The sequence below is a fragment of the Cydia splendana genome, chromosome 15 (genome assembly GCF_910591565.1).
Source record: "Cydia splendana chromosome 15, ilCydSple1.2, whole genome shotgun sequence".
Taxonomy (NCBI): domain Eukaryota; kingdom Metazoa; phylum Arthropoda; class Insecta; order Lepidoptera; family Tortricidae; genus Cydia; species Cydia splendana.
Window position 1 is genome coordinate 4,900,368 of NC_085974.1, and position 22,580 is coordinate 4,922,947.

At 37.5% G+C, this 22,580-nt stretch overlaps 1 protein-coding gene and 1 long non-coding RNA gene across 2 annotated transcripts in view; one reads left to right on the forward strand and one right to left on the reverse strand.

The window, feature by feature from the left end:
- Positions 1 to 154: 154 nt before the first annotated feature.
- Positions 155 to 20,834, forward strand: LOC134797573 (solute carrier family 25 member 16-like). The gene is made up of 6 exons (XM_063769862.1): positions 155 to 220; positions 1,221 to 1,447; positions 14,071 to 14,259; positions 14,897 to 15,053; positions 16,883 to 17,024; positions 20,627 to 20,834. Exons 1-6 carry the CDS (start codon positions 157 to 159, stop codon positions 20,802 to 20,804), a joined length of 957 nt encoding a protein of 318 aa, XP_063625932.1. The 5' UTR covers positions 155 to 156; the 3' UTR covers positions 20,805 to 20,834.
- Positions 10,325 to 22,580, reverse strand: part of LOC134797578 (uncharacterized) — a 407,161-nt gene continuing 394,905 nt past the window's right edge. Inside the window, exon 2 of the long non-coding RNA XR_010145098.1 lies at positions 10,325 to 10,483. This is a non-coding gene — a long non-coding RNA (uncharacterized LOC134797578). The remainder of the gene's footprint in view (positions 10,484 to 22,580) is intronic.

Genomic DNA, 22,580 nt, shown 5'->3' on the forward strand with positions numbered 1-22,580 from the left:
AAATGACCAGTGGCGGCGGCTAATAAATTAAACCAAGAATTTTGAGTACACCATGGATTAGTGCGGGCCGTGACACGTATACACCAGCAGAATATCGCACATAAAACAAACGGAATTAAATTTTACCGACTTTACCGTAAAGACATAAATAACAACATGGCTCTAACAATGGAGAAGAAAAGTGATCTTGACTTTATTATGAAGAGCTTGCTGGCTGGAGGTAAGTTTAATTTATATTTTCGTTTGATTCCCATGCCATTTGTTTTTAGAAAAAGTTATTAGTTATATTGTTAACTTTAATGTAATAGGAAAAAGATTTCAAACCATTAAAATTTTACAATAATCTTTCCCATTTTTTTAATAACAAAATTCAGTTAATACTTCTAATAGGAATAATTCTAGTTAGATTCACTATATAGGCATATAATTTTACCCTTATCAAATAATTAATCTCTTTATCTTATCCCTATTTTAATTACAAACATTTTTGTTTACCATGGTTAGATAATATAATTATTTATTTACTACTTATAACTTGATATATTACTAAAATATTAATATTCCTGACTTGCCTTCTTTTTTTAAGAATTTTAATGTGTAAATAAATATGTTAAAATTTCACAGGGCAAATTTTTTATTTGAAGTTTTAGTGTTTTGTTGTAAAGTTGTAAAAATATTAGTAAATAAAACCTAGCAATCCTTAAAAAAAATTGCACATTAATTTATTTTTTTAAATAGGTATGTGCTGACATTTATTATAGTAAAGTTGTTTTTACTGTGTCTGTTACCTGTTTTTGATGTTATATTTTTATGTTCTGTAGTGTCTATATCATTTCCTAATATATTTAATGCAAAATAGTTATACAGTCACTTTTAATTTATTTTATTACCTATATTTTTATAAAGAACTCAAGTACCTAATATAAAACTCTCTTGAGTAATTACTAATCCCCTTATTCATAAAACTTTACAGGCCTGATTTAGTTAAATTAATGTTTTATCCGTTTCTTACAAATACATAAGTCAAAATGACAGATAAAGACAAACGATTATTAGCTAATTGAGGCTTGTAGCGCGTTTATGAATAAGGGGGTCTTTCCCCTTAAAAAAAAAAGATTTAAAAAAATTAATAAGGAGGTTAAAACATACTAAACATCAATTTTCAAAGTCAGAAATTGAAACACTTGACACAAAAGCATCTCACAAGTATATTCCAACAGGTGTTGCCGGCATGTGTGCCAAGACAACCGTTGCACCCCTAGACCGCATCAAGATCCTGCTGCAAGCCCAGTCAATACACTACAAGCACCACGGAGTCGTTGGCGGGCTCATGGCCATAGTCAAGCGGGAGTCGCTAGTAGCACTGTACAAGGGGAATGGAGCCCAAATGGTCCGAATATTCCCGTATGCTGCTACACAGTTTACAAGCTTCGAGATTTATAAAAAGGTAAGCCATTATAGCCTCCTAAGGCCCAGCCATACAAATGAAAAATGCAAAATTTGCCACAGAAATTTGAACCTACAATTTTAGTTTATTTTGCGTTGTTCAAAAACTGAACGAAACACTGCAAAAGCAACTGTTCCAATCGAATATGATTTATATTTTATTGAACTGAATAAGTACTATAGTTAGGACCTTGGGCCTTAGGATCGAGGATAGTGCAACATAAAATAGTAGAAATTAATTAAAATGGAACTAAAAAAAATCCATACTAAATTGTTGCCATGTTTAAACATTTTACGTCAAAAATGTGACAGTTGCGTAGGAAGTGGCACCCTCAATAATATTCTACAATTTCTTGGGACTATAAACACAGCATGTAATTTTAGCCAACTACACTGTGGGGGAGAGAAACAGTTAAGGGTTACCCTAAACGTAAACTAAACCTACACCAAACCCTAATTTAATTGGTTAGAAATGCACTTGCCACCCATTTGCTTTGTGTTATCATTTGATCAGAAATCAGAATATCACACCCCATAAAAGTTACGAACTTAAAAACGAAATCTAAAATAAATAGGTAGCTTTACTTTATCACGTAACATTATTTAAGTATCTCAACATGTCTTTATTAATCTTAATATTTTTTATTTTTAAATATATAATGTAATTTTTGACGATCATGATGAGAAGATAAACATAATTTTGACGAATGTAGCAAATTTATAGTGTAATTTTCATCTTGAAATAAAGAAATCTAAATCTAATCTAAATCTGTCATATTAATTATGATGTGTTTTGTTTGAACAATAATATGTGAGTAGGCTAAAGATTTATCTGTTATTGGTCTGTCTAGTTGCGTCTTCCGATCCATTTTATTTTCATCTAAATATGACTTGGCAAAATTGATCAGCTTCTTATAATATTATATTATTTATTTATTCTTTATTGCTAATAAAACTTACTTATAAGACAAAAAGCGGACACAATGCTGTAGGTAGAGCATTATCTAATTATACTATAAGTAGTTATGAATTCATAATAGATAGCAAATTCGTAAGTTCACATTTGCTTATAGCACGCGCCTTGAAGCCAGACAAAGTCCAGACAGTTGATAACCCTAACTATTATACCTACAACCCCACTATATATTTAATACACGTTTTAGGACCACTATTACCTCCTATAAAGGTGAGGCCTATTATTTACAAGTGGCTACGTGAGCTGTACTTAGCTTCAACAGAGTAAAGACTTCGCCATAAAAAAAAATCCAAAGCTCAATCGACAGAATACTTCATATAATTCAATAACCTGCTCACAAAAATTCATAACAATCGGTTGAGAAATTGAAGCGACTTGTAGAGGAAAACAGCCAGACATACGAAAGCATTTTTGGCCAAGTTGAAATGGAGACGCTTCGCGCTCGCTCGATAAATTGAATACCTAGCAGACAGTAGGTAGCAATTAGGTACCTACATACAGTCATACACATACCTACCTGCATATTATGGTAATTTATAGTCTTAAACAAGTCCCTCCTTCGGCAATATCTTTGGTATTCTCATTTCAGTTATCTGAATTGATATTATTGTGCGTCGGTAGAGATAATCTCCCGTTTGTATTATATTCTGAATAAACAGGATATGTATGCAAATTGCAAACAGAAACGGATAATACTTATGTCTATAGTTTTCTTATAGATGCATAAATAGCATATGTATACGTCTTTAAATTACCTATTAGAACTGCACTGCACTGCACTGAAACTTACCTATTAGAATTTGGAATGGTGTTTTCAGGTTTCAAATATGACAGAAACAAAAAAAAACTCTTTTGCTACTTTTGCACCTGAAAGCTACTGGAGCGTTATATTTTTTTATTTTAGTGTATGTACGATTCTCCAAAAAATTAACCAAAAACATATATTCTTAATAGACTTTAACAATAGATGTTACCCTTACCAGGCGTGGCTCACTCAGCGATTTCGTCGCGTCACAACAAGTAGCTATAAGTACATCCGTCCCACACCAATTTTGGTGGCTAGCCATAGGCCGCGCGTGGTGCTTGCGCCACCTAGCGGTCATATCTGTCCTAATCGAAACAGACGCGTTTTGTTAGAGAGTGAATCTTTTGTACCTAGTACTATTATTTATTCTGTGCCCTTACTTAAACACTCGAGATGTCTATTGAAGATAATTTACTAGGTACGTTTAACGTTATCGCAAAACCATGAACTTCCAACGCTATAATTAGAGCCACGAGTACCAAAGAACTATAAAAGAACCATTACTAATTACTTATTGACATTCCTGACGCGATATATCGCACCTCCAAAATCGGCAACAGTACACCTTATAAAACAAGCCGCGTCTGTCTGTTTGTTCGCGATTAACTAATAAACTACTGAACGGAAATTCATGTGGTTTTCGCCTATCAATAGAGTGATTCTTGAGGAAGGTTTATGTGTATAATTTGTTATGGGTCGCTAGTTTCTAATGAAACTAACTTTTCATTGAGCCGCACGCAGCGCATTGAGTTACTATTTTGCCATCTTACTCTCTTAAATAACCATGGATCAGAGTGTTGGGCCCTAAAGGTGACGGATGAAAAGAGATTGCATGTAGCGGAGATGAGAATGAGGAGGATGAGAAGGAGATGGATGTGTGGCGTGACGAGAATGGATAGGATAAGGAAAGTTGCGCCCATAACAGAAAAAGTAAGGGCAAATCGCCTAGCGTGGTACGGGCATGTGATGCGGAGGGATGAAAGTCATGTGACGAGAAAGGTATTACGAATGAATGTGGAGGGAAGTACGAGGAAAGGAACACCAAGGAATAGGTGGATGGACTGTGTGAGAGATGATATGAAACGAACGCAAGTGAATGATGAAATGACGGGCGACAGAGAGGTGTGGAAGAGAAAGACATGCTGCGCCGACCCCAAGTCAATGGGACAAGGGCAATAGAATAGAGAATGATGACTCTCTTAAATAACCAAAAATAATTTTGCTTTATATCTTTTAGAGCGGTAGAGCAGCCCAATTGGGTTAGTACTTAGTACCTCTACCTTAACAGAAAACCACAATTCTCCCAACAACGCTCCCAATCAGAAATCCTTGGAAGCTTTTGGGGTCGGTAACGTGTAACTCCACTAGAGCGATGCTTGTTTGACACCATATCGTGGTAAATAAAAGTGTTTTACGAAAAATCGGGAAAAATGACAGTTAACAGTGTGGACTGTGGAGTGTGACAATGAATACCATTGATACCTTAATGTTTTAAATCAGCGACTTAAGTACAACCATATCTTATCATATATTGTTGACTTAATTGACAATGTGTATTAAGTAGTTATTTAATAACCTATTTCAATTTTTAAATGGTCAGATATTGCATTTAATTGTCGATTAAGAAACTGTCTTTTCGATTAAGGTCCTTATAGTTGTTTTTTTATTGTTTTAGGGATTTAGGGTAAACGTAACTAATGGTTCCCCTACCAATAATTCAACCTCATTCACAGGCAGCAGTTGTTTTTACATTCAACATTAGAACCTAACTTAGTTTTCCACTCCAAGGCTACATTACATACACCGTAGAAATTTACTATTCAAACTATACGTCTTTAACCGGTTATTCGTTAATGCGTGGATAATCCGAACATTCCGCTTTTGTTTTCCAATTACAAGTTCAGCCAGAATCCGTCACGGGTACTTCCAAGTCATTGTAGATGTGGAAATACCGAGTCATAGGTAGGCTACTTATTAATTTTTTTAACGAGTTTCTTTGGGTATTTGGGTGACTAAAACCTTAGGAGAGACATTCTTACAAAATTTGGAATTTCTGCTTATTGAAACGATTCATTGGTCGCCTGTCATTTAGTGATTATGCTATTTATGACGTTATCATTATCGTTTTAGTACCTATCGTTTTTGAAAGTGGTTCTAGAATCCCGGTTTACCCCTAGGCAGATAGGTACTATACATTTCAGTGGTAGGTACATTTCTTGAAAAAAGCAAAATAAATAAAATAAAAATTATTTAATTTTTAATTTAATGCTTTCTTAATAAAATTATTCTGGTTGCGAAGTATAAACAATAAAATGATTATTAGCTAATAAAGTAAGTAGATAATAATTAATAAATTAATATTCTATAGTCAATAACAAATGTTCCATTATTTTGTTGTTCCCTCCATTGACACAATTGTGCGGTCTGTTGCATTGCGTCAGTTGAGTGGTATGTTCGATTCTATAAAAATATTAAAATACGTATAGATAGAGGTAGGTACGTAGATACTTAAAGTGTTATTCATAAGTAAGTAAATAGGTACCTACATAGAGTAGGTACAGTTGACGTCAAAGATACCTATCTTTGGACACTATTTTGGACTTTACACCTTACCCCTTTGTAATAAGTAGGACGAAATCCTCTCTATCTTTGGAACACTGTCACTGATGATATAGTACATTAGGTACCTACTTAATTAAACTTTACTGACAATTCGTAATTTTTATTGCAAACACATAAGGTTCACTGAAAGTTGTTAAAGTTAGTGTCCGACCGAAACCAATTATTTTGCAATGTTTTAGGTCCTTATTCTCGCTAAGATCTTAGTTAACCCTTTCGTAATAGATATAAGAAAACCAACAAATCCTTGTTTGTACTGATAGTACTGCTACACCTTACTCAGACCAAACAGTGCAATAAACGCCTAATTTCCAATAACATAAAGCTCATATCAGAATACTTCGGTTTCGTGCAAACAGGTATTCTAAACCTCAAACCGAAAAAAATACCATTGCACTTTGAACTTAATTGTGTAGAGAATAGAGTCGAGCTTAAATTTGAAATACAAATAAAGTTGTGTTTAAACACCGGACGGCCGTATTCGGTCCAAAGAATTATATGACAAAGAACAACTGTCAATCTTCGAAAGTGTGACCAAAAATGAAATGCAAGTGTGGGCGTAATTTGTCTATGTGAGATCAAAAATAGTGATGTCATGTTACAACATATTAATAATCTGTCGATGTTTGATTGCTTTATCGACTACTTTTTCAAATGTGTTATTTTAAACGTTAAAATTCTACGACATTATGACGTATAAATAACACTTGCACTGCGTTTGCCATCAAAATCGTTGCAGACTTATCTTAATGTAACTCTTACTGTGTTGGAAAGTGAAGTTTAAGTTTACCGCTATACATGAACACCTTCAAAAAGGTATAACAATCGTTATTATTTGAAGTCGGTTATAAAAACTAATATCTTAATGATGTCTTGTGAAGAAATAATTACATAGCTATTAATATACCGACAAGTTATCGATACTGTCATGTGAACATTTTGTCAAGCCCTAGCGTAAAGTAACAGATTATGTTTTTACACAAAATATTTTAAATTATAGACTAATATGATAAAATATTAGCACACAAAGGAAGAAAAACTTACAATGAACTGTATAAACCGGCTTCTTACACTTTTTACGCTGTTAATTTGACAAAATATCGTTATGAAAATTTCGCTCGGAATATCATAAATCCTCTGAAATGAGTATTTGCTTGGACTATTTGGCCCTGTGACACTGCAATCCGGCACACTACAAGACACCATCTTCACTGAATTACTTTATTTAATACTTTTCGTCCTAATCCGTGTATATTTTTCAATTTGAAAATTACCGTGATAAGCTCTTGGCCGTCCGCGGCCGTCGTCAAACTCAAAAGTGGTTACGTTTTCTCTTTGGTAATCTGACTCTTTCGCACTCATGGGATGTTCATATACGTGATGGCTTCCCTTTCGCACACTTCAGCTGTCTGTCAAGCGCAAGCGAATCCTAGGTCTATGATTCGGTCACGGTCGGAGGGCGACCGTTATTGCGAATTGCGTGTGAACAATATTGCACCTGATATCTGTGCAATTCTCTACTTTGTTGTGTTTACTTCAGTGTTCATGTTGTCTGTCGTAATTAATCTTAAATAATAAAGTAAAACCGACTTTAAGTCTTCATTAGCAGTTCCACTTTATCAAATGGCACTTTTTAATTGTAAATGCTTAGTTTGTTGCATGATGAAAATACAAAAATCGTTGTATGTATGCTTATAAGATGTGAGGAGTTCCCTCAATCCCTCATAGAATCCATCATCAGACTAAACCTTGATAAAAATGCTCTTTATTTAGGCGACATATTGAAGAAAGTTCCTATCGAAAAAGAAGAATACTTAGGTAACGAGCACAGATAAATTGATGTACTTATAGTCTCTTCTTCTTCTTTTCCTGCCGGCGTATTATGGATGGCTTTATCCATCTTTATCCACGAGATAAAATAACTGTCACTTTTTAACACCGTGGGATAGAAAGTGACGGACACTGTTTTATCACGGTGTCACGTAGATAAGAACGACCATCATATCCGTACTGTTCTCTTTATTGTATGTAGGTATAGTATCGATACATAAGAGGGAGTATATCCAAAAATGTATATCATCTGAATTATTTAATCGACGATTTCGTATCTGTATTTTTGCTGTAGCTTTTTTACTAGAGTTTAGTAAAAGAAAGCCGGCGCGGCAGCGACAAAGTGGAAGGGCAACCATAACGTCTAAATATTTTGAAAATATGACAGTTATGTTATGGTTATGGCCACTTATGGCCTAGGCGGTGCAGACTTAGCTTAGACGTATACTTCAAAATAATGAAAGATATCCTTTGTTGTGCCCGTCAATGAACACAAATTTATTCAATTTATTCCGGATTGCCGCGAATGTGTGACAGGCACTTGTAGGCGGACAACACGGATTTTCATTTGAATACATAACTATTTTCAATACCTAGGCGTGGCACATTCATACAGAATATCTGACATAACTGATTTCTTAATTTGTTACAATCTTTAGCATATATTACATTACTACGAATTATATTACTACGAATTGCGACACCGAGTAAGGCGCTTTACGTGTCACGCCTACATTACTCCGCCCTGGCCGACGAGGTGGTGGAGTACGTCCGCCGGAAGACTGGCTACACGCTGAGGGTGCACCAGCTACAGTCGCGTCACTATGTTCACTTCAGTTCATTTGTGGTGCGCGTGCCGCGGCCGCTGCAGGACACCATCGCAAGCGCGGACTTCTGGCCGAAGGGTGTGGTGTTTCGGCGGTTCCGGAGCAACCTGCCGAACCCTACGCCGAGTCAGACGACGCTACGGAGCCACGCCGTTACGTCGTCGCCCAAATCTAATATTTAGTTAATTTCATTTTTATGTGTATTGTTTTTCTTTTTCTCTTCTTTTACTTTGTAGTTTCACAGTGCCTTGGTTTTATACTGTAATGCTGTGTTATTATACTTATTTGATCAATAAATTAATTAATTAATCAATCTATCTTTTTTAAATCAGTATGTTCGTTAACATTTTGTATCGCTTTTACATTTGTTAGTCTTGTATTTAAAAGAAGAATACAAGAATTAGGCTTTCTGCTATTTGCGTAGTAAAATAAGCTGTAGGAGGTAATCGAGGTGCCTCAAAGACTCGATTCGTGTTTCGCAGTTATGGCACGTAGTTAACAACTAGTAGACACCTACTAATATCCACGTTTACAGATACTCACGATACTCTATGTAAAGCCTGACCAGTAATATATTATCATTGTCAAGAGGGCGCTGTTATTCTCATTGTATAGGGTGACAGTTCAGTATAATAGTATGAAAAAAATAGTTCCAGTGAAATTCCGCAACATGGCGCGTGATCATATATTCCTGGTCAGGCTTTATCTATGTATTTATTTTATACTTGCTTGTACCCGCGACTTGTCAAATTGGAATGATGATTATTGATAAAAACTATCCTGCGTCCTTCCCCGGGCCTCAAACTATCTCCATACCAAATTTTAGGTAATATAAATCGATTCTGCGGTTCAGTTCAGACAGCGTTATTTTCGAATTTATAATATTATAGTAAGGATGAACCTGCAAAATCTTACTCCAATAAGGGCTAACTGACTACTTAACTGAAAATCTGAACTGGCAATAGAATAAGAAAACAGCACTATTTTATTTTTATTTTGCCCAATTTTTTTCTATCGCTCTCTCAATTCTCCAAGGGTCGAACCTAACCTAGCTGGCACGACCACGACGGCAGTCAGTACGTCGAGATGTCGAATGAAAATTAGTTACAATGAAAATACCTCCATATATTATTATTATTGAATATTTTACAGTAGATACCTACATAAAAAGTTTCGTGATCGTGCCAACCCAATGTTTTATGGTGGCCGTTACGAGGTTTGACGAAGCACGATTTGTTCGGCGAAATCGAAAGCTATTATGAAATGAAAGTGACTCGATGCCCATCGGCGATGAGCACGCGACACAATGCGCAGTACGCAATTAAATCATTAGGTGTCGTTCCGTAGGAGGGTCTTTTCTTTTTAGGGCGGCAGCGATTACATAGCTCATTTAGGTACTTTTGTTACACAAAGGGATCAACTAACTTAAGTCAAATTCGGTTCCCATCCCATCCCACTATGATAAAATTATTTAACTGGACTTGAATATAGGTACCTTACCTACCTAATCAAAGATTTCAAAGCCTAAGACTACGACTATCTAATTACCGTTTAAAAATAGCAATTGTGTACTTACGTTTTAATAATTCTAGGATAAAAAAAAACAATAATCAAGTTCAATTGTAAGTCTAATAAATAGTTACTAGTCGTATTAGTATGATTATTCTTTCAAAATAAAGTCTCTTTTAATTATTTTTAACATGTCATTAGGAACTAGAAATATTAGCGCCTAAATTATAGTAACTTAAAATACCTTTACAGTACATATGGTCCTATTTTCCCGCACTAGTGCGTAAAATAGCACTTTTCGTGCGTATGTCAAAAGTGTAAAGGGCCATATGTACTGTAAAACGTTGTACGATACACGTGCAAATAGGTAATTCGCAACTCGTGTCGATTTAAAACACTCCCTTCGGTCGTGTTTTAATTTATCGCCACTCGTTTCGAATTTCCTCTTTTCCGCACTTGTATCGTAAATAACTATTTTTATACCGATGTAACCATCAGCACAAGTGCATTTTTGCCACAATTCAAACTCAGTTACATAGGTATGTAACATAAGTACATAATGTACTTGTACTATAAGTTTTAAGTACCAAGTACAAACTTAATTTCCAATATTTATGGGAAACTATTTTTAGTCCCAGACAGCGCTGTCTGCCGTCACATCCGCATCCACACCACACAATTTCTTTTAATGACAAACGTTCTTTTGTCACGCTTTGCCTCCAGTTTATTCTTTAGGGTCTATAACACCTTGAGAAACCGTTAGAAAAGCGACCCTATTCCACGCATGTTAAGTTCCAACGTTCCAAATAGTGCAAATACATGATAGGAGATTGCTAAAGCCATCCTTGAGCTCGCAATTCCTTAATGATAATCGCAGTTCACCCGACTATACAATACGTGATTCCATTGTTATTAAAGCCATGAGCATTTTAATCCCAAGAAACGCTGTTTATGTTTCGAACTCTATTACAAAAGGGATAAAGTTGTCTTTGCAATTTTTTTACCCATGAGATTTCGTATACAAAGAGATTGTGGATAGCGTTATCTATAATCGTGTATTCTCGTTTAAAAATAATTTGTTATGCAAGACATACATCACGATGGCATTGCCAAGAAACGTCAGGTGGAGTTCCGACCAAAGTTCTCCTTTAAAATAGTTTCCGATTTCCTTAGATACAAGTACTCTACGTTTATACAGTCGGCAGGTAGTCGGAGGGTGCCGCGCCGTGTAGGTATCTAAACTTTATTTTAATATTCCAGATCGTTTGGCTAATTTACTAGGAATACTAGGTATCCAAATTATGTTGCTTTTGCACATTCGCACAAGACTTGTATTGTATTGTGTTTCAATTATTTCGAATATACTGGAACGTAATCAAACAAATTATTTTTACACCTAATATAGGTACCTATATTTATTAAGAAATCAATCATCTAATTCATCTATGCAAATATTACTATTACTAGCTATTAAGAAACAATTTCGATTTCTAATTTATATAGGAATTAACGACTAGATTACTTCCAAATTGATAATGTTTTAAACATTTACTAACACCGCCATAAAAGTCTATTTCCACTTTCCACCAACTAATAACCTTAACCACATTATTTATTAGGTACCTAGCTTTTGGAATGAGTTTTTTTACATAGGTTAGAAATACCCTAATCGACACGTCCTATTCATCTATGTCCAGAGGGTAGAGACACGTTGTATACTTATAATTCGTATTGCGAAAAAAATACAAATAAGAACACTAAATCTATGCACCTAAGACGCGATAGTGGCGATATGACACGGCAATATAACATAAAGACAAGGACAAGGACTACAAAGACCAAAGTGTTACCGGCCAAAGCCAACTTATCATGACAATCAGGCCACAATCGTTCGTCATTTTGCAGTCCATTGAACCCGCCACCAGCCACCATGACCTTTGCTAGCTTGTATATGCTAACTGTATGTTGTTTTCTACGTCATGTCATGTCAACGAGCTGTACGATTTGTAAATAAATAAATAAATAAATATAAGGGGACATCTTACACAGATCAACCTAGCCCCAAACTAAGCAAAGCTTGTACTATGGGTGCTAGGCGACGATATACATACTTATATAGATAAATACATACATATATACATAGAAAACACCCATGACTCAGGAACAAATATTAGTGTTCATCACACAAATAAATGCCCTTACTGGGATTCGAACCCAGGACCATCGGCTTCGCAGGCAGGGTCACTATCCACTAGGCCAGACCGGTCGTCGAAAACAATTAGCTGCACTAAAATAAATACCTAAACAATGGCTTTTGTTTTACTTATGCAGTTTATTGTATAATTGAACGTGTATTGTCAGTAGTTTGTATGTTAAATAGCTTACAAATTAACCTGTATGTCACCTGATGATGGCGACGATAATAATTAGATATAATCAATCAAATAAAGTAAAAATTATGGAAACTATAAATCCTACTACGGATTTTAAAATATAGAACTCTTCTAACCTATTTGTTGTAAGTATTAAACGATCAAACGATTAGCTCTGTGTTCTCTCTTCAAAAAGTCCTTAATATGCCCCGAACCGGTTTTACTCATGGTTTTGGTCATTAGAAATTAAAAATCGACGAAGAGGGCCACTGAGACAGCTATGTACCGTTGGTCGAATTTCTTCGGGTGACGTCACTGGTCGCGAGAATACATCAGAAACTTGGGTCTCTTGCCGCTCATGCGCTGCTAACACTATTATAGTCCGTCCGTTAATGTACGGCGAACTTGATCTTAGAAATCGAACAGGCCATACTAATATTACTGTCATTTTTAATTTGTAACGTATGCCTCGATAAATGAATTTCAATCAGCTACTAAATTTGTTGGATTTAACGACCAAATGAAAAACTTTTAGGTACGAGGCGACCAACTCCGAAATCGCGGAAAAAATGTTTCATACGTTTTCGATGTCGATGAGAAAACCAGCATTTTTTTACGAGTTCTGGGTTGTAAATCGTTCAGTATGACCTACTTCGTAGAATATGGCAAAGGAATGAAAATCACACTGTACCTATACGTCAAATACTAGGCTATGAATCGAGATGTTTCAATAAAGATTGCCTTTTATCCCTCAACACGAGATACTTTCGAATAGATGTACCTACACCTGTTATGTAGGTACCCAAAATATCTCGGGAACTGCAAAACGCGCGTTCACACATATATCGCGATTCTCAAGAATGCTGTCTCGAGTCTGCCCCACTGACCCCCTTACCGGGGTCTCCGGTTTGGCAAGCCCTGCTTAATAAGTAGATAATGCTAATGCATAAAGATGATCAAATGATCACTGAGAGGTCTTTGTCGTATTTTAACGAATTAACGGTCATAATATGGATAGTGAATATGCAAATCGTTAAATTTCTTATGAACATATATCTTGTGAGATTGACATTTATTTTCTTACTCGAGACTGGCGTGCATTTGCATACATTATTATAGTCGAGGCAGCTGTGATTAGTCAACAAGTCTCATAAATACTATGTACAGTCAGCAGCAGCAATTGCAGAACGCCAGGCCAGGTGTTCAAAATGATCTTGACGCGATTTTATTGTTTAGAGAATAAGAGTGTCAAGGTAATTTTGAACACCTCGCCCACTTAACAACTTTTGCTGCTGACTGTATAATATTAGGTAGGTACTCGTCCATCGATTTAAAAGTAGTCCGCCACTCATCATACGCCAATGTTGAGTCGAGATATACCTAGCTGTCATTTCAGTACATTTTGTTTTTTTGACATACTATGGAATTAAATATATTGAAGTAGCAGGTTTCAAAATTAACTTCGAAGCGGCAAGCAACAAATCTGACGCTAATAACAGAATTTTTACTCGAGATATTGGTTCACATATGTGTACTCATTGAAGAACGGCTCACTTTATATGGATATTTGTGTTCTCTATACCTACAAAGCGACCCGTTTCCGTGTATGGAGTCCTTTCTCAGTGACACTATAAATTTACTTGTCTTTCCGCACAGTCTCGTGACCACATCCATCTTTTTTTCCAGTATCTAAGCGGCCTAAGCATCCCAATGGTCCAGCACGGCGACAAGTTCTTGGCGGGCGCCGGCGCCGGCGTCACGGCCGTCACGCTCACCTACCCCCTCGACACGATACGTGCGCGCCTCGCGTTCCAAGTGACGGGCGAACATCGCTACACGGGCATCGCGCACACCGCCTCCACTATGCTCCGCACGGTTAGTTTGACGTTATGATTCGAGAAGACATACGTTTTACCTGTAATAATCAGCGAAAAGACGTGACGTATGTACGGTTATGTACCTATATGCCTCCCCAAGATTGTCAATGGTCGTTCATCTAACTTACTTCAGAACAGAACCTTTAAGAGTAAGTTGTAACTCTAGCTTGTTAGAAACCTACCCTTTCAACTCTTCAAATACCTGATCAGCATTTCAGAACTTTGCGTCTCCATCTATTATGCATTCTAAGATTGTGCACATTTGTGTACAAACAGCAACACTCCTAACTGTACATGGGTGGACCTTATTACAAAAGGCATAAGGTCCACTGATGTTACAGTTAACATTGTGGGCGATGGTACCACTCGCTGGTTTTGCTGTAGACTACCTATCTATCTAACCAAAGGTTACCGCAGAGAATCCGAGGATTGGTCGCCCTTTCCGATTTCCTAAGATGGTCTGTTCGCTATACTGTCAACTTGCATCCCACTGCCCGATGTGATGTGACGTTGTCTCATTTAACATTTAACTTGTCTGCTTCTTCCCCACTCATCGATTACTGCAAACTAAAAACTTCAACCTACTTTTGGCCTACGACTTTTTAGTGTTTTTTATTAATGTTTACATTTTGTAGGAGGGCGGTATCCGCGCGCTATACCGCGGCTTCGTGCCTACGCTCTGCGGGATGGTCCCTTACGCCGGGTTCAGCTTCTACTGCTTCGAGTCCCTGAAGTTCTTCTGCATGAAGTATCTACCCACGTCGCTGTGTCGCAAGTGCGAGAGGAACACTGGTAAGTCAAAAACAAGTGTGGCGTTAACCACTACTGAAGCAGAGTACATGAGATAAGGCCATGCAACTGTGCTATACCGCGGATTCGTGCCGACGCTCTGCGGGATGGTCCCTTACGCCGGCTTCAGCTTCTACTGCTTCGAGTCCCTCAAGTTCTTCTGCATGAAGTATCTGCCCACGTCGCTGTGTCGCAAGTGCGAGAGGAACACTGGTAAGTCAAAAACAAGTGTGGTGTTAACCACTACTGACGCAGAGTACATGAGATAAGGCCATTCAACTGTGCTATACCACGGATTCGTGCCGACGCTCTGCGGGATGGTCCCTTACGCCGGCTTCAGCTTCTACTGTTTCGAGTCCCTCAAGTTCTTCTGCATGAAGTATCTACCCACGTCGCTGTGTCGCAAGTGTGAGAGGAACACTGGTAAGTCATAAACAAGTGTGGCGTTAACCACTACTGAAGCAGAGTACATGAGATAAGGCCATGCAACTGTGCTATACCGCGTCTTCGTGCCGACGCTCTGCGGGATGGTCCTTTACGCCGGGTTCAGCTTCTACTGCTTCGAGTCCCTGAAGTTCTTCTGCATGAAGTATCTACCCACGTCGCTGTGTCGCAAGTGCGAGAGGAACACTGGTAAGTCAAAAAGAAAAGTGTGGCGTTAACCACTACTGAAGCAGAGTACATGAGATAAGGCGATGCAACTGTGCTAACAACGAAACTAAAAGTTGAAGCTAGCGTTGGTAGGAACTCGAGTCCTTGGAATCTGAATTTGAAGAACTCAGTTCGTTTTTACGAGACTGCGCTTAAAAAACCTCTGAGTCTTTTAAGTCCCGAGTCGAGTCCTTTGTTGAGTATTTTTTAAGAGTTACCCAAAAGGACTGAGCCTCCGAATAAAGACTCTGTGAACAATTTTATGGGTTTTCCTAAATAACAGTAAAGAAATAGGCGTTATTGTATGATTTGTATACCTAATCCACACATTGTACATAAAGAAATGCATTTCGAAATTGTTTGTAAAAAAATCGAGAGTTCTCTGAAAAGTACTCAAGTCTCTACAAAAGACTCGGGTCTCTCCAGTTGAAAAGAACTCTAGTTTAGACTTAATAATAAGAGTCTGAAAAACTGAGTCGACGAGTCTTGAAGCAGTGGACTCAAAGGATTCGGGTCCTACACAACACTAGTTGAAGCCGTAGCTTCAAGTCTCTCAAGTTCTTTATTTCCACGTGCCGACGTGTGTATTGTCACTACAAGCAATTATTTCCAAGTATGTTTATAAAATGTGGCGATATCCACGACTGAAGCAGAGTACATAATCCCTTATGCCGACTGCTTTACGTTCCTCATGTCCTTCTGCATGATCTACCCACTTCACTCTGTCGCAAGTGTTAGAGCGAGTCGCGGCATGCTAATCCTGGACTATTATTCGTTGCAGAATTATCCTCATGCTCATAGGTTAATATTTGAACGAAATATTTTTTATTAAATTATCAGTGAATTGCTTAAAATAATAAATAAGAAGTACAAAAATATGCCCACGAAAAGCTAGTGAGCGAAACGCAACGCCATTAGTCGAAACGTCACGTGACGTCACTCGTTTAAACAAATTGTTAAGACCAACTAAGAGTGAAAGAGATAGCATTATGACCTGACTCGCCACTAAATAACAAACGTCAGTTGCGTTCCCATCGAGTGACCTCATCAGTTCTGTCGAATTCGCGCCAATGAGCGTTTCAACCGCTCAAAATTTTTCAACATTTTAAATATTTTTTAAAAGGTCACGCATGAGGCTAATTGCCCCATAACATTAACTTATTTGCGCTAATTGTTTTCAGGCGGCCTAGTACTAACGGTACCGGGCAAGCTGCTCTGCGGCGGTCTGGCCGGCGCGGTCGCTCAGAGCGTGTCCTACCCGCTCGACGTGACGCGGCGACGCATGCAGCTGGCCTGCATGGACCCCGCCACCACGCATTTCGGGTAAGTCCGCCATGATAAAGCCGTACACTGTTGACTGCCAAGCTTCCGGTCCAAAGTCACCCTAATATTGGTGTAATTAGCCAACCACATACTAAAGTATGGACGCCAAGAACGAAGAATTTCGTACATTGACTCGCCATTTTCTATCTCTATTGCACGCACATCATTATATTGCTTTCTTGCTCGCAAAGCACACACGGGCACACATGGGCGGGAAAGCAATAAAATAGTCAGCAATATAATTACACGAGTGCGATAGAGATAGAAATAAGCGGGTCAATGTACGAAATTCTTCGTGCTTAAGCGTCCTTATTGCACACTGTCGGAAACTACTAAGGTCGCAGTGGTCTCATTATGGACTGTGTAGTAGAGTAGGGTTTAGGGTGGTATTCCATCCGTCCAATTAATTGGTACAATGTGTCTCACATTTTGCTTAATGAGAGAGTGGGATGCAATGCACATTTGATCTAATATTGGACAGGTGCAATACCACCCTTAGTTGCGAATTAAAGTCGACGACGACTGTCGGTTTGGATGGGGCTTTCAAAATTTAACTCGCTTATTTCTCAAGTTACGGATGCTAGGAAATGATTTCGGTTTTATAAAGTATGTTGGTTTTATTTTATGGCCCTTAAAGATCAATCCCATACAACCATAGTAGAAACAGGGAAAACCTATGCTGGCGCCATCTTTAAATAGCTTTGACAGTGGTTGTCCTTGACTTTTGGTAATTGGTAACACTAATAGTTAGCACGTACAGTAAGCTGCAGAGAAGTGATCCCCCTGCAAGCAAATTTCTATGCTGGGGGGTTGATGCACTTAACCCTGCAGCTTAATGTCCTCCTGATGACCCCAAAATAAATTAATCGATCCAATTAAAACATTATTGTTTAATTAGTTTAATTACCGCTCTCTATTTTATAAATTTTCTGTTCTATTTTAAATTGCATTGTAACCATAGAAGGTAGGATCGTATAGAAGTGGTATACGCGTTCCTCCGTGAGGGTCAAAACATACGCAAATGCGACACTATGATTGGTCGAATTCATTTGTTGCCTACCATAATCCATACTAATAAAACGGTGGGGAACAAATAAAATGTGAGACTGTGACAAGGACAAACAATAATAGCTTTTTCGCTGCTACTCCTACTGAAAGATACATAAGACTATCCTGTTCGGTCACTTCTCCCCAACCTCATGCCAGATCCAGTTTTAATACTAGATTCATGGTTGTAACCTACGTCATATACAAATATTACTGGTATTAAGGTATTGTAACTAACATTTATGTGACTAATTCACACTGAAATGCGAAATAGGCGGTTACGGGTATCTTATTATTAATTTTACTAGTACTAGTGGTATTATAGTACATTTCGATGCTAGTGCGGAAGGTATGTCATTACTTCACGAGTACCGAGATATCTTGCCACGAGCCGCAGGCGAGTGGGAAGACTCGGGACGAGTGAAGAATGACATTTCCGCACGTGTATCGAACGACGTTTTTTAATACAGTTGCGAAAAAATAAGTAAAACATTGTTAATCGTACACTAAACAAAAGTGGTAACAGTGACAGCTCGCTTAGACGTCGTCTTTAAGTATATTATATCTATGGGCGTTTGGCAGCTATTCCGTTCCATTCAGACACCTTATTAAGAACGGAATTTTCAATATTCAATATTAAAAAATAAACGTGTTATAATGATGAAGAGGTAAGTATTAAAATATGAAATATGTATATTTTTCATATTCTTACATTAACAGTAGGTTTTTATGCTGATTACGACGTTTAAAGGAAACTAATATTAACACTCATCAATAAGTAGTCGTGAATTGGAACAAGTATAAATTTAAAAAAATTGGAAAAGTAAAAAGCACTAGTTCGACATAACCAACTTTCCGCACGCTAAACAGCTACGTAAAGTAGCACTTTGTGAGCAACTGTATTAAAAAATATATTTACTTTTATTTAACTAACACCAGTTTCCAGTATATTGTAGATAAAAACTTGAAACGTCTATACGTTCAGGAAGGAACAGGAGTTGATTCCCATCTGTGCCTGCCCCTGTCACGTGGGGCAGTGATGTGCCGACCAGGGATAGATCAGATGGGAATATACCAATGTATTATAATAAGCCGCTAGTACAACCAGGGTTCCTTTGTTTCACATACAGTTTTAAGTCATAATGTATTGTTTGTCATATTATCAAAACTGAAACCGTTAAGTTTTCAGGATTTTCGTAAGGTTATCCTTTAGATAGGTTAGGTTAGGTTTGTTTTATGGCAATCCAGAAAAGTTACGCGTTTCTGAACCAAACAAATTATGACTAACGAAAATGCGGAAAACAATACATTATGACTTAAACCTTTTTGGGAAACAAAAGAGACCCAGTACAAATAACCTATATCCTAAGTCTAACATATATTATGTTTATATTTGCACATGTATATTTATATTCTTTATTATCTATACTTGGTGGTAGTGGTAAAATGTATTAATGATATATTTTATGTATGATTGCATGACTTGCACATGGTGTGGGCAACAATACAGAAGGTGGGTTACACTTTTTATTTACTTTTAGCTATCCTTTTTACTACAAATGTTTTACTATCTATCAAAGTAATTAAACCAAATCTGAACGTCGCATGGTCTTGACCCAATATTTGTTGTTATCTGTTTACTACGGAGCTATACATTATTGATCGTATTTATCAATTTAACGCTATGGGTGTTATGAACTTTGCTTTTTGCTTATTAATTATACGAGTTCAGGTTCGATGCCTGATTAATATTTTAGGTTGGTTTTAGATAGTAGTCAAAAAATCGTCGTTAGTACTGGAAAAACAGTCGTCGATAAAAGATTATGGGTGGATCAACTTTTTCTTGTTATTCTGTCCCGTCAACTAGAGACCACAGTAACACAGTTAGTTGACATAAAAATTATATCTAAATGATGTCATTCGGTCATCGTTCATTTCGATTACACTTGTCCATACATGTATTGGAGTGTACAGTGTACGTTCGAATTGGCCTATTAGTTCTACAAACAATCCAAAATTCTTAGTAGATGATCCGTTATGGGAAGGGCTTATAATTCCCACAAAAACGCTTCCTTAAATATCATAACCGGGGTTTTAACAGTGACCCAAAGGGACCTTGGCAACAAGTGTCGAGAAAAAGTTGATTCACCCATGAACCAATGTCTATCTTTTATTTATAATCAGACATAGAAGTTTTTGTGGTAAAAACTAGTGTTTGAGAAAACGAAACATCGATAAATCTGTTATCGATAGTCATAGGTTGATTAATATTTAAAATAGGTATGTAAATTGCTGTAGGTAAGTTACTGAGAAATGTCAATAGTGCCAAAAGAAATAGAAAACTACCAATATATCAAAAGAGAAGAAGATGTCGAACGTGTTGTGTATTTCGCGGTAGCTATCTTCTTATAAAATGTAATAAATATCTAAGTATAACGTTAAGGTTAGATCAATAACAGACATGTCGATATTTCATTTTGTCAGGCATTTTATTTTGCCACAAAAACTTCTGTCTGTTTATAATCAAATTTACTTTTACCTCTGGCGTTTCACAGCACCGGCATGATCCGAACGCTGACGCTCATCTACCGCGAGAACGGCATCGCGAAGGGGCTCTACCGCGGGATGAGCATCAACTACATCCGCGCCATACCCATGGTCGCCACCTCCTTCTCAACATACGAGCTCATGAAGCAGCTGCTCCAACTCGACACTGGCATGAAGGTCGCGTAAGGGCACCATCGCCCACACTGTGTGTGCATTGGTGGACCTTATTACAAAACATAAGGTCCATCGATGGACAGTTGACCGTAATTATGCAGAAAACGACCATCTCAATTTTTTATCAATGCAGAAAGCGACCAAAGCCGAGTTGGGTGTAACCGCCGGATTTTAACTTTAATATACGTCAATTAATAGATCTAGAACGATATGGATTAGATGTATCAGTGTCAAAAGTGACGTATTTGTTTGAAGAAACGTCACATTTGACACTGATACATCTAATCCATATCGTTTCTAGATCTATTAATTGACGTATCTTAAAGTTAGAATCGGGCCGTAAGTCACTTTGAAAAAATTAAAAAGTTGGTCACTTTCTACAGAACTACGGTCAGTTAAGGGTACCATCGCCCTGTTAACACATTCAGTGCCCAAAACCCGACTATCGGGTATTTTATGATTTCGTTCCCAGGCCGGACGACGCGATAGTCGGGATCGTGGTACTACAGCTTTATATGACGAAATTGTTGTGGCCTGGCGCGGATGTCTTGTTTGCCTGGTTGGCAATGAATGTGTTAACTATCCATTGGTGGACCTTATTACCAAAGGCATAAGGTCCACTGATGGACAGTTAAAGAGTGTTACTGTTTGTACTGAGTGGACGCTCGAGCGGAGGCGACCAGCGGGGCATGCATGCAATTATATACACTTCGTCAGTAGAAAAAGGTCAAATTCAAATTTTCAATGTAAGAACAATCCTTCGCGCCTATTTTGAAATTAGTCGCTTTCTCTACTGAAGGAAATGGCTTGCCAAACTATGTATCAATGCACGCTGCTCAAACCTTGGACGCAACGCTGCAACGCCCCGCCGGTCGCTTGCACTGTGGCGTCCTCTATTGCGTATTATTTATTTCGCTATGTGCGAAGTTCGTAAGGGTGGTATTCCATCCGTCCAATATCTTGGTCCAATGCATCTCACGCTCTCATTAAGCAAAATGTGAGACAAAATACACATTGGACAAAGAAATAGGACAGGTGGAATACCACCCTAAGGAAACACAATCGACAAAAACTTGGAGAAAATGTGAACTCTCATGGGACATCTTCATAATATTTGACAGCTGTCAGATAGCTATTGGGTCCCATTATACGCTGATGCGGCGCCACAGTCATGCTCAAAATTGGAGAGGATCTGACCCTAATGTTTCTGTTGGTGATTGTTTTTAAATTTTCGCCCCACATACACTGGATGAGATGTTCGTGCTTGTAAAAAAGTTTTTACGCTTACCTTTCACTTTTATATTACTCTCTTGCTTTTAAAGTAAAGCCCCCTCCACACTCGCGTTCGCGGCTTCGCGCCGCGATTCGCGCACGAGTGTGGACGGGGCTTAACATGAAAATTAAAGCATTATCGATAGAGACATTAGTGATTGTGTCATGTCGAGACTGAACCAACAAAATATTGTTAATATATGGCAAGTTAATTTCAGTTTAATCACGCCTATACTTAAACTTAGCAAAATTAAGAAAACAAGGGTGTAGAAAGTTTTGTTAAGACATTACTTAGGCTAAGCGAAAGAAACGTCAATTCGACTTAAAAAATATTTCAGCGTCTATTTATTTTAGGCTTTAAGTTTAATCTCCGCTATTAAATAGCTCTTTTTTATTACACCGACACGAAGTAGTCGATTAATTCTGTTTTTTTTTTAATTAGCCTGTTGTAGTGTCTGTTATTTCTGTTGTACAAATTATTTTCATTACTAGGGCATTTACTCTAAAAAAATCCGC

Excerpts from the sequence above, each read along its gene's own strand:
- LOC134797573 (XM_063769862.1), top strand. The coding sequence starts at position 157 with ATGGCTCTAACAATGGAGAAGAAAAGTGATCTTGACTTTATTATGAAG. Across the intron at positions 14,260-14,896 it reads CCTCCACTATGCTCCGCACG|GAGGGCGGTATCCGCGCGCT; the intron begins GTTAGTTTGACG and ends TACATTTTGTAG. Across the intron at positions 15,054-16,882 it reads CAAGTGCGAGAGGAACACTG|GCGGCCTAGTACTAACGGTA; the intron begins GTAAGTCAAAAA and ends AATTGTTTTCAG.